Source organism: Bison bison, unplaced genomic scaffold (genome assembly GCF_000754665.1).
Source record: "Bison bison bison isolate TAMUID 2011002044 unplaced genomic scaffold, Bison_UMD1.0 scf7180017864479, whole genome shotgun sequence".
NCBI lineage: Eukaryota > Metazoa > Chordata > Mammalia > Artiodactyla > Bovidae > Bison > Bison bison.
Genome location: NW_011495039.1, coordinates 4,768,430 through 4,781,811, shown reverse-complemented (window position 1 = coordinate 4,781,811; position 13,382 = coordinate 4,768,430). Strand labels below are relative to the sequence as shown.

At 39.5% G+C, this 13,382-nt stretch overlaps 1 protein-coding gene across 4 annotated transcripts in view; it reads left to right on the top strand.

Annotated features, from left to right (window-relative positions):
• Positions 1-13,382, top strand: part of ISPD (isoprenoid synthase domain containing) — a 368,880-nt gene that overhangs the window by 31,948 nt on the left and 323,550 nt on the right. For all 4 annotated transcript variants that reach the window (XM_010862159.1, XM_010862158.1, XM_010862157.1 and 1 more), the window contains one exon: positions 1,067-1,216. In XM_010862159.1, the coding sequence (XP_010860461.1) occupies positions 1,067-1,216 (150 nt within the window). The remainder of the gene's footprint in view (positions 1-1,066; positions 1,217-13,382) is intronic.

Sequence of the window (13,382 nt, the reverse complement as noted above, 5' to 3'; positions counted from 1 at the left end):
AAGGCTACTTCACCAAGGTAGCTGTATGGTATTGACCTGCAAGACTATATTACAGTGTAACTTTATTAAAGGTAAAGGGAAAAACTGTCAGATAAGGTGTATTTTTAAAATTTAGATGCATCTATTAATGAGACAGAGCTTTCACCAGAGCAGTTGAAATCAGTGGACGCTTTGCCTTGGGGAGCTTCACATGGATGCTGTGTTTGAAGGGAGCTATTTTTCACAGGAATTAGAGCAAGGCAGAAATTCATTGTCATTTGGGTGGTGGCAGAGCTCATTTTGGAGATCTTAGGAAATGTGTTTTTTTCCTTAATGATCTAATATGTAAATTAAATACTTGAAGGCACATTAACAAGTAAATGTTCATGTGTAACCCATTTCATTCTTGGACAATAGTCTCTTTCTGTCTCTCATCTTCAGGGAGGGTCCAATTTTATCTGAGCATCCTTTCTTAGTATTTGACTTCAATAGCCTGTGATGAAAAGGATTTTGGACCCGTAATGAAAAATTATTTATATCTCTTACTGTATAGAACTGCAGTGGTTTGAGATCGGTGGGGACTTTTTGGCTGCACTGGGTCTTTATGCTGCACGTGGGCTTTCTCTAGATGTGGCGAGCAGGGGCTATACTTGAGTTGCGGTACCTGGGCTTCTCATTGTGGTGGTTTCTCTTGTCGTAGAGCATGGGTTCTAGGACACACGGGCTTCAGTAGTTGTAGCTTGCTGGCTCATGAGTTATGGCTTCAGGACTCTAGAGCATGGACTTAACGGTGGTGCACAGGCTTTGTTGCTCCACAACTTGTGGAATCTTCCTGGATCAGGGCTCAAACTCATGTCTCCTGCATTGGTAGATTTTTATCCACTGCATCACCAGGGAAGTATTGAGACTGGTTTTTGATTGTAAATGATTTTATTTATGAGCCAAAATAAAGACTTGTTTGAATATTTTCTTGAGGTAGCTTGTTGAAGGTATAAGATCCGTTTCAAGACAGATCCAGAGTTCAGAATTTAACTTTTAGATATTTTTTAGGTCATGTAAATGTGTCATTTGCATCTCTGTTCTTTAGGCCTCAGGAGCAATCCGACCTCTTGTATCTACTGTCATCAGTCCATCTGCAGACAGCTGCTTAGACCACTCACTGGAACGTGCCAGATACAGGGCAAGTGAAATGCCACAGGCCTTTCTATTTGATGTGATCTATGAAGCATATCAGCAGGTAAGAATCTTGGCTTTTTAAAAATCTGCCATATTGGGCATCTTTAAGAATCACTCCCATATGTGGAGATTAGCTAGAAGAACTCATGGTGCTCTAGAGTGAACTCAAGGCTCAAATTAATTAGAGTGAAGTTGGTTCCTATGAGAAAAAGACCCAGACAGAGTCTGGAGGAGTCCATGTGAAATCGTCCTCGTGATCTGTCCCTTCCAGGGTGACACAGGCACACCTTCCTTCCAGCAATGACAAGGCAGAAGCATGGGTGTGATGCTTCTTTCCAGGGAAGCCCATTGGAGACTTGGTGTCTTAAGGCATTGGGTTGGTCATGTAGATAGTTCTGCCTTGCACATAAATTTCAGATTCCCAGGAGGAAAGCAGGTGTTCAGCGTAAACCATATTGTTTATATGGATGTCTAGGCACAGTGAACCACTCTTATCAGTTAACTATTCCCTGGAAACACGCCAAGAAACAAACTCCCTGACGCTGGCCGAGGGCCTGCCTGGTGAGTGGGTCTTTGAAAGTTAAGCAGTCTTAGCCCTACTGTAGTAAACAATCTGCACAGCTGTAGAGACATTGTGTTAAAATTTTAAAGGTAAGTGATTTCAAAATACCAAATCATTTATGTTTAGGTTATACTACATTATCTTTGTTTTCATGTTTTGGAAACATTTTGTACCTGTAAGTTTTACTGCTATTCATTTCTGTGTTTATTCATTAAACAGTTATTAAATATCAGGTATCATGCTTGACAGAAACTTTCCAATGAAAAAGGATCATTGCAACAGCTAAAGCAGTGCTTGGCTTGGCTGATGTTAAATAATCAGTAACTAGAGATGGATGGACTGTAGAGATATATGAGATAATAGTAACATAAATATTGACATTTTATAATAAAAGAATACCACAATTTGGATAGTTGTTTTTGTTTAGTTGTTAAGTCATGTTCAACTCTTCTGGAACCCCATGGACTATAGTCCGCCAGGCTCCCCTGTCCATGAGATTTTCTAAGTAAGAATACTGGAGTGGGTTGCCATTTCCTTCTCCAGGGGATCTTCTCAACTCGGGGATTAAACTCATGTCTCCTGCCTTGGCAGGAGGGTTCTTTACCACTGAGCCACCAGGAAAGCCCACATTTTGGATAAAAAGTAGTTAATGACATAATGAATCAATCTTGATTATCAATTACGGTTTTAAATATTGAATTCCCAGTAAATGAGAACCAGTTTTCATGGTATGAATAGTTGACCATGGTTTGTTTTCTTAAAATTTGCTACACAGAAATTTACCTTCATTTGGTCATTAATCAAATGTTACCCTATTAAAAATCATAAAAGCCTAAATCTTGCTGAGCTAGACATCTGCTTGATATTTCTAATATTTTTTAAGATTAATGAAAGAATTTGTTCATCTTTATGTGAGCATTCACTTTAAGAAGAATAAATGTTAGCTCTATTTTAGAAAATTTAATATAATCCTGTGAGCCTCACATTAGAGTAGTATTTTTCAACAATTTTTGGTAGAGAATTAAGCCCTAAAGCACTGAGGTACTGATTCTCAAATTATGGTTACCAGCCCAGCAACCTTAAGCATGTTTTAGATCTTGTTAAAATGCAAATTCTGGGCCTTCACCTCAGACCTACTTAGTTAGAAACTCTGGGAATGGAAACACCTATTTGTGTTTTAACAAACAAGCCTGTCATGTGATCCTGATTAACCCTGATGGCTCAGATGGTTAAGCGTCTGTCTACAATGTAGGAGACCCGGGTTCGATCCCTGTGTTGGGAAGTTCCCTGGCAAAGGAAATGGCAATCCACTCCAGTACTATTGCCTGGAAAATCCCATGGACAGAGGAGCCTGGTAGGCTACAGTCCATGGGGTCGCAAAGAGTCGGGCACGACTGAGCGACTGAGCGATCTTTGGGAACCAAAATTTACCACATACATCCCTAAGGTATTCATTGTATGTTGTAAAGTCTCTTCTGTTGCATTCTTGGGAGAATTGAGAATGGAGTCACACAAAACCAACTCTTCTATGGTTCAGATGAGGAATGCACACAGCATTTTGGAGGTTTTGATGCAAGTTCTTAGGAAAATCATTTTTGATCATAAAGTCATTCATAAGGAAGTTTGTATAAAATATTTTTCTCTTATCTATACTATTTGTGTATATATATGTTTTGGTTTTAACAAGTAGAGAAGAGTAAAACAGGACAGAGTTCCAGGGGTGGGAAGTCATTTTCTATAGATTGGTCAGAGGTACCATGTGAAAAGGTAAAATTTAAGCCAGCATTGGGAAGTAAGTGAGGAGATAAGTCATGCCGGTAACTGAGAGCGTTATTTTAGGTACAGGATGCAGAATCTAAAAAGGTGGCATGAGGCTAGAGAAGAATGACATCATGGAGGGAAGTAGGAGATGTGGTTAGGGAGGCCCTGTGTGTGGTATCTTGTAGCATCTTAAAGGCAGTGATATGGGCTTTAGGTTTTACCTTGAATGAAAGGGGAACTTTAGATGGTGCTGTGTGAAGTCCTACTTCTATGGGGCCACCCTATCCCTTGTGGGGATGGTACCTTACAGAAGGTAAGGGAAGAAGTAAGCTATTGTGATGATCAAGGCAAAGATGATGACAATTAGGGCGATTTGTGCAATATAGTATTTGGTGTGAAGTGTTTGTGTTCTGAAGAGATTTAGAGGTAAAGTGAGGATAGGCCATTTAGTCTATCCTGTTTAGGTAGACTAAATGGCCTGTCTGACTAAGTGGCCTCTAGAAACCGGAAATGTCAAGGAAATTTCAGAATGGGAAGACCAATGGGTCCGAGGATTTGCTCTGAATAACTAGAACACAGTGGTCCTTTATTGAGATATGAAATGATAGGGAAGAGAGTTTATGTATGATTAGATCAAAAGTTTGCTTCTGTTGTACTGTTTGAGATTTCCTGTAGACTTTGTAAAAAATGTGAAGGAGATAGTTGAATATGCTGCTGCTGCTAAGTCACTTCAGTCGTGTCCGACTCTGTGTGACCCCATAGATGGCAGCCCACCAGGCTCCTCCATCCATGGGATTTTCCAGGCAACGGTACTGGAGTGGAGTACCGTTGTCTTCTCCAATAGTTGAATATATGAAACTGTAATTCTGTGGAAAGATCCAGATAAAGATAGGCACTTGACTTCCTGTAGAGCTCAGGGAACCCTACTCAGGGCTCTGTGGTAACCTAAGTGGGAAATAAATCCAAAAAAGAGGTGATATATGCATATAGCTGACTCACTTTGCTGTACAGTAAAAACCAACACATTGTAAAGCAACTAGACTCCAGTGAAAAATTAATAAAAAGAGAAGAGCTAATGCCTATCCTTCTAAAACTCTTTCAAGAAGTTGCAGAGGAAGGAACACTTGCAACCTCATTCTACGAGGCCATCATCATCCTGACACCAAAACCAGACAAAGACAACACAAAAAAAGAATACTATAGGCCAATATCACTGATGAACATAGATGCAAAAATCCTCAACAAAATTTAGCAAACAGAATTCAGCAACACATCAAAAAGCTCATACACCATGATCAAGTTGGGTTTATTCCAGGGATGCAAGGATTCTTCTATATATGCAAATCAATCAATGTGATGTACCATATTAACAAATTGAAAGATAAAAACCATATGATCTCAGTGGAAGTGAAAGTGAAGTCGCTCAGTCGTGCCCGACTCTTTGTGACCCCATGGATAGTAGCCTGCACCAAGGTCCCCCATCCATGGGATTTTCAAGGCAAGAGTACTAGAGTGGGTTGCCATTTCCTTCTCCAGGGAATCTTCCCAACCCAGGGATTGAACCCAGGTCTCTCACATTGTAGACAGTAGATGCAGGAAAAAGCCTTTGACAAAATTCAGCACCCATTTATGATTAAATGGTCCTAGAAGGAACTTACCTGAACATGGTAAAGGCCATATATGATAAACCTACAGGAAACATTATTCTCAATGGTGAAAAACTGAAAGCATTCCCCCTAAGATCAGGAACAAGACAAGGGTGTCAACTTTCACCACTATTATTCAAGATAGTTCTGGAAGTCCTAGCTATAGCAATCAGAGAAGAAAAAGAAATAAAAGGAATTCAGATTGGAAAAGAAGAAGTAAAGCTCTCGCTGTTCCCAGATGACATGATACTGTACATAGAAAACCCTAAAGATAGTATCAGAAAATTACTAGAGCTAATCAGTGAATATAGCAAAGCTGCAGGATACAAAATGAATGCACAGAAGTCACTTGCATTTCTATATAATAATAGTGAAAAATCAGAAAGGGAAATTAAGGAATCAATCCCTTTCACCATTGCAACTAAAAGAAATATCTAGGAATAAACATACCTAAGGAGACAAAAGAAGTGTACACAGAAAATTATAAGACACTAATGAAAGAAATCAAAGGCGACATAAACAGATGGAGAGATATTCCATGTTACTGGGTAGGAAGAATCAATATTGTGAAAATGGGTATACTACCAAACTCAATCTGTAGATTCAATGTGATCCCTATCAAATTACCAATGACATTTTTCACAGAACTAGAACAAAAAATTTCACAATTCAGATGGAAACACAAAAGAATAGCCAAAGCAATCTTGAGAAAGAAGATTGGAGCTGGAGAAATCAACCTTCCTGACTTCAGATTACTACAAAGTTACAGTCATCAAGACAGTATGATACCTGCATAAAAACAGAAATATGAAACAAGATAGAAAGCCCAGAAACAAACCCATGCACCTATGGGTACCTTATTTTTGAGAAAGGAGGCAAGAATATACAATGGGGCAAAAACAGCCTCTTCAATAAATGGTGCTGGGAAAACTGGATAGCTACATGTAAAAGAATGAAATTAGAACACTTCCTAACACCATACACAAAGATAAACTCAAAATGGATTAAAGACCTACATGTAAGCCCAGAAACAGTAAAACTCTTAGAGGAAAACATAGGCAGAACACCCGACGACATAAAGCAAAGCACAATCCTCTATGACCCACCTCCTTGAGTAACAAAAATAATAACAAAAGTAAACAAATGGGACCTAATTAAACTTAAAAGCTTTTGCACAGCAAAGGAAACTATAAGCAAGGTGCAAAGATAACCCTCAGAATGGGAGAAAATAATAGTAAATGAAACAACTGACAAAGGATTAATTTCCAAAATATAGGAGCAGCTCGTATAACTCAATGCCAGAAAAACAAACAACCCAGTCAAAAAGTGGGAAAAAGACCTAAACAGATATTTTTCCAAAGAAGACATACAGATGGCTAACAAACACATGAAAAGATGCTCAACATCGCTCATTATTAGAAAAATCCAAATCAACACTACAATGAGATATCGCCTCACATTGGTCAGAATGGCCATCATCAAAAAGCCTATAAACAATAAATGCTGGAGAGGGTGTGGAGAAAGGGAATGCTTTTGCACTGTTGGTGGGAATGTAGATTGATACAGCCAGTATGGAAGACGGTGTGGAGATTCCTTAAAACACTAGGAATAAAGCCACCATATGACCCAGCAATCCCACTCCTAGGCATATACCGTGAGGAAACCAAAATTGAAAAAGACACATGTATCCCATTGCTCATTGCAGCACTATTTACAGTAGCTAGAACATGGAAGCAACCTAGATGTCCATCAACAGATGAATGGACAAAGGAGTTGTGGTACATATACACAATGGAATATTACTTGGCCATAAAAAGGAATGCATTTGAGTCAGTTCTAATGAGGTGGATGAACCAAGAACCTATTATACAGAGTGAAGTAAGTCAGAAAGAGAAAGAGAAATATTGTATTTTAACACATATATACGGAATCTAGAAAAATGATGCCGAAGAATTTATTTATAGGGCAGCAATGAAGAAACAGAATAGGCTTGTGGACATGGGGAGAGGGGAGGAGAGGGTGAGATGTATGGAAAGAGTAACATGGAAACTTACATTACCATGTGTAAAATAGATAGCCAATGGGAATTTGCTGAATGGCTGAGGAAACTCAAACAGGGGCTCTGTATAAACCTAGAGGGGTGGGATGGGGAGGGAGATGGGAAGGAGGTTCAAAAGGGAGGGGATATATGTATAGCTCTGGCTGATTGATTCATGTTGAGGTTTGACAGAAAACAACAAAATTATGCAAAGCAATTATCCTTCAATAAAAAAATAAAAAGATAGGCACTTGATAATTGTCATCTTTCAGACATTTAATGCTGTGGCATTGACTGAGATAAGTAGAAAAACTGGTAGAGAGAAAATAGGAGGGACAAAGGCTGAATCCTGGGGCAGTCACAGATTCTGAGTATGAAAAGATGTATTAGTTTCCTGTTACTGTTGAAACAAATCCACACTCTCGGAGAACTGAAAAGAGAACTTTAAAATTCTGGAGATCGGAAATCTAAAATCAAGATGATAGGGCTGTGTTTCTTGAGACTGCAGTGGAGACTATTTCCTTGACGTTTCCGGTTTCTAGAGGCCACTTCATTCTTGGCTCCTGGCCTGTCCTTCGTACCACTCTTGCTTTCAGTGTTCCTGCCTTCTGTGTCCTGCCTTCCTCTGAGAAGAATTCTAGTGATTACATCAGGCCCACCTAGGTCATCCAGGATGATCTTCCCGTCTCAAAGTCTCTAATGTTATCTTTAAAGTCCCTTTACCATATTAATGGACATACTCAGATTCTGGGAATTAGGAAATAGATATCTTGGGAAGAAGATTTTTCAGAAGAGGAGTGGCCGCAGAGTAGGAGGGTAATGTCCCAGGAGCCTAGTAAAGGAGTTCAAGAATGATTCAGTGCTCCATAATGGTTTAAACAGAAGAAAGGATTGAGAACTGACCATAAGCCTTACTAATGTGAGATGAGTGGTGTTTGAAGGGGAGGAGTAGTAACAGAAGCCTGGGTGCAATTGATTGGCTAGTGAATGGGAGGCCGCTCTTTATAGGAACTTCCATGCATATGGAGGAGACAAATGGGCGTAACTGAAAGGGGTTATAAACTAAGAATTTTTTTTGTTAAGGTGGATGACGTAGCATATTGACTGTAGTTATTGTTGTTCTGTCACTAAGTTATATCTGACTCTTTGTGACCCTGTGGACTGCAGCACGCCAGGCTTCTGTGGTCCTTCACTATCCCCAGAGTTTGCTTAAACTCAATGGACAAAAGTGTCCATTGAGTTGGTGCTGCCATCCAACCATCTCATCCTCTGTTGCTCCTTTCTCCTCCTGCCCTCAATCTTTCCCAGCATTAGAGTCTTTTCCAGTGAATTGGGGTCTTCACATCAGGTGGCCGAAGTATTGGAGCTTCCGCATCAGTGCTTCCAATGAATATTCAGGGTTGATTTCCTTTAGCATTGACTGGGTTGATTTCCTTACAGTCCAAGGGACTCTCAAGAGTCTTACCAGCACCATCAGTTCTTCAGCGATTAGCCTTGTTTATGATCCAAATCTCGCATTTATATATGACTACTGGAAAAACCATAGCATTGACTATGGCAGACCATTGGCAAAACCAAACCAAACAAAACCATTGGCAAAATGATGTCTCTGCTTTTTGATACACTGTCTAGGTTTGTCACCGTTTCTTCCAAGGAGCAAACATTTTATTTCTAGGTTACAGTCACCATCCACAGTGATTTTGGAGCCCAAGAAAGTAAAATCTGTTACTGCTTCCACTTTTTCCCCGGACTGTTTGCCATGAGGTGATGGAATCGGATGCCGTGATCTTAATTTTCTGAGTGTTGAGTTACAGGCCACCCTTTTCACTCTCCTCTTTCACCCTCATCAAGAGGCTCCTTAGTTCCTCTTCACTTTTTGCCATTGGAGTGATACCATCTCTTTTTATGAGGTGGTTGATGTTTTTCCTGGAAATCTTGATTCTAGCTTGTGATTCATCCAGCCTGGCATTTTGCATGATGTACTCTGCATATAAGTTAAATAAACAAGATGACAATATACAGCTTTGACATACTCCTTTCCTAATTTTGAATCATTCACATGTTCCATGAAAGGTTCTAACTGTTGCTTCTTGACCTGTATTCAGGTTTCTCAGGAGACAGGTAAAGTGGTCTGGTATTCCCATCTCTTGAAGAATTTTCCAGTTTATTGTAATCCACTCAGTCAAAGGCTTTAGCATAGTCAGTGAAACAGAGATAGTTGTTTTTTTGGAATTCGCTTGCTTTTTCTGTGATCCAATGGATGTTGGCAATTTGATCTCTGGTTCCTCTGCCTTTTCTAAATCCAGCTTGAACGTCTGGAAGTTCACGGTTCATGTACTGTTGAAGCCTTGAAGGATTTTGAGCATTACCTTGCTAGCTTGTGAAATGAGCACAATTGTACAGTAGTTTGAACATTGTTTGGCATTGCCCTTCTTTGAGATTGGAATGAAAACTGACCTTTTCCACTCCTGTGACCACTGCTAAATTTTCCAAATTTGCTGACATACTAACTGCAACACTTTAACAGCATCATCTTTTAGGGTTTGAAATAGCTCAGCTGGAATTTCATCACCTCCTCTAGCCTTGTTTGTTATAATGCTTCCTAAGTCCCATTTTACTTCAGACTCCAGGATGTCAGGCTCTAGGTGAGTGACCACACCGTGTGGTTATCTGGGTGATTAAGACCTTCCTTGTATGGTTCTTTTGTGTATTTTTGTGATTTCTTTTTAATCTCTTCTGCTTCTGTTAGGTCCTTACCGTTTCCGTTCTTTATTTTGCCCATCTTTGCATGAAATGTTCCCTTGGTATCTCTAATTTTCTTGAAGACATCTCTAGTCTTTCCCATTCTTTTATTTTCCTCTATTTCTTTGCACTATTCATCTAAGAAGGCCTTATCTCTCCTTGCTATTCTTTGGCATTCTGCATTCAGTTATTGCATTAACATATTGATATGCTGATGTAATTATTTTAGTTCAGGTCAGTCGCTCAATTGTGTCCAACTCTTTGTGACCCCTTGGACTGCAGTATGCCAGGCTTCCGTGTCCATCACCAATTCCCAGAGCTTACTAAAAGTCATGTCCATTGAGTTGGTGATGCCATCCAACCATCTCATCCTCTGTCATCCCCTTCTCCTCCCTCCTTCAATCTTTCCCAGCATCAGGGTCTTTTCACATGAATCAGTTCTTCGCATCAGGTGGCCAAAGTATTGGAGTTTCAGCTTCAGCATCAGTTCTTCCAGTGAATATTCAGGACTGACTGATACTGTATTGAGAAGGGATAGGGTATCGTATAAGGCTACAGAGACAGGAGCTAAGGCCATATTTGGGTATAGATATAAATTAATAGATGTAGGGAAGATGTGGAATTTGTAGTCTGGTTTTTATCTTCTCAGTGATATGGGGTGCAAGTATTAGGTGAGACCCAGGGAGGGGTGGTATCTAGGCTTAGGAAAGAGAAGGTTTGAAAGAGTAAATACTGTCTTGTGTTCTTAAATTCTTATACTTTAGCTAAAAATATACAAAACTTGTCCCAAGGGAAAACACAAAGCTGTCCCAAGGAAAAAAATACATCTATATTCAAGGATTATTTTCTGGGCATTTGTGGAAAATTGAAATATTGGATTGAAAAACCACCTAAATGGGTCAGTCATTAATGTGACCTTGAAATATGTACTTGACCTGTGAAGTTGTTATATATTATCAAGGGTGTAACTTTCCTTTGTGGAACTCATATAGAAAATACATAATAGTGTTAATCATTTCCTGAGTTCATCAGAAATTAGTTAGTTGTAAGTCTAACAGGTCACATGAGATTGAATTATATGCAGAAGAAACACATCTTAATCTGATCTAGAGTCATATGGCCATGACCAAAAAGGTTTTTTTATTTTCATTTTTTTAAAATTTGAGATTATGGATGACTTTTCCTCCTCAAATGGTTCCGTGGTGCTGGGCGCTTATAGATGTCAGGACGCAGTTCTGTACGTGGCTCTGCTGTGTTGTTTTCCCGACCATTTCTCATCTGCTCTCATCATTCTCCTGTTCTATGTGCTCTAGTTATGCTCACCTTATTTCCTCAAATACAAGTTTGGTCTAGAAGTTTACTTCCTATCTTGCTATATATCCTTTAGATAGTAAGTAGATTATCATTTAAGGAAGACTTTACTGTCCACCCTCACATCCACTGGGTTAGACCAGCCTACTACACGTTTCCAAGTGCCCTGTTTTTTTCTGCCCAGCATCACAATTAGAGTGGAATAATTACTTGTGAAATCAATTATGAAATGTCCAACTCTCCTGCTAGACCATGAGCCCTGTGAAGGTAGGGATGGTATCTGTCTTAGTAACTTGCCTGACACATTGTTAGTATCAAGTACATATATGTTCAGTGGAGGAACAGAAAAGAATATGCATATAAATATGAAAAATCTCCCATGTACTGGTTCTTTTGGGCCACTTCAAGATATTAACACTGTTTCCACTCTGCATTTAGATGCCTATGCAAATGTTACCTCATTAAAGGAGCTTTCCACTGATAACTTCATATAAAATAATATTCTTCATCATGTAATGCTTTATTCTGTTTTAGTTTCATATCACTGACGTATTTTTGGTAGGTTTTTTCTCTTTCCTGAATGTTCCATAAGAGCAGGGATTTTGTCTTATCTCTAGCACCTGGAAGAGTTGATGGCTTCTGTGAAGTTTATAATATTTTCAAATATAAGAATTTTATACATATATAGGTATACATAGGTATATGTTTATTTGTTATCACTTAGGTTATCACTTAGGTCAGTTATCACTTAGGTCAGTTATTTGGAGAAGGCAATGGCACCCCACTCCAGTACTCTTGCCTGGAAAATCCATGGACGGAGGAGCCTGGTAGGCTGCAGTCCATGGGGTCGCTAAGAGTCAGACATGACTGAGCGACTTCACTTTCACTTTTCACTTTCATGCATTGGAGAAGGAAATGGCAACCCACTCTAGTGTTCTTGCCTGGAGAATCCCAAGGATGGGAAAGCCTGGTGGACTGCTGTCTACAGGGTCGCACAGAGTCGGACACGACTGAAGCGACTTAGCAGTAGCAGCAGCAGGTCAGTTATTATATAAAAAGCTTTGCATGGGGACACTATAAATGTGTATGTACATACTGAATTCTTTTCTAAAACCTTCAAGAAATTCGTCTGAGAAATCAGAAATGTAGACAGATACTTGGGTTTAAAGCTGGTGATTTGCAACATTTTTGTAAATGTGAAAAATTATATTTGTCCTCTATTTCTAGAGACTAGTTTAATTAGTAATTTTAAAGTGTCACTTAAAGTTGTTTTGAGGGAGTTTTTATGGAGCATGAATATGCTCATGATATTATATTAATATAATTTGTTTTGTTAGCTCTATATAATGTGTTTTTATGCTTACATGTCCAAATGTATGTGTATGAGTACATACACACAGTAGGAAAACTAGTTGAATATGTGAATACTGACATGTGACTGAGGTGACAGTAATTGAAGTCATTAAAAATCTATAGATGTGATATACATTTAAGATATATTAATACTAAGTATTTGGTTTTGATTGGTTTTGGACTTTCCAATGTACTTGATTTTGTTGCTTAGTTCAGTTCAATTCAGTCTCTCAGTTGTGTCCGACTCTTTGCGACCCCATGAACCACAACACGCCAGGCCTCCCTGTCCATCACCAACTCCCGGAGTTCACCCAAACCCATGTCCATCGAGTCAGTGATGCCATCCAACCATCTCATCCTCTGTCGTCCCCTTCTCCTCCTGCCCTCAATCTTTCCGAGCATCACAGTCTTTTCAAATGAGTCAGCTCTTCGCATCAGGTGGCCAAAGTAATGGAGTTTCAGCTTCAACATCAGTCCCTCCAATGAACACCCAGGACTGACCTCCTTTAGAATGGACTGGTTGGATCTCCTTGCAGTCCAAGGGACTCTCAAGAGTCTTCTCCAACACCACAGTTCCAAAGCATCAATTCTTCAGTGCTCAGCTTTCTTCACAGTCCAACTCTCACATCCATACATGACCACTGGAAAAACAATAGCCTTGACTGGACGGACCTTTGTTGGTGAAGTAATGTCTCTGCTTTTGAATATGCTGTCTAGGTTGGTCATAACTTTCCTTCCAAGGAGTAAGTGTCTTTTAATTTCATGGCTGCAGTCACCATCTGCAGTGATTTTGGAGCCCGGAAAAATAAAGTCA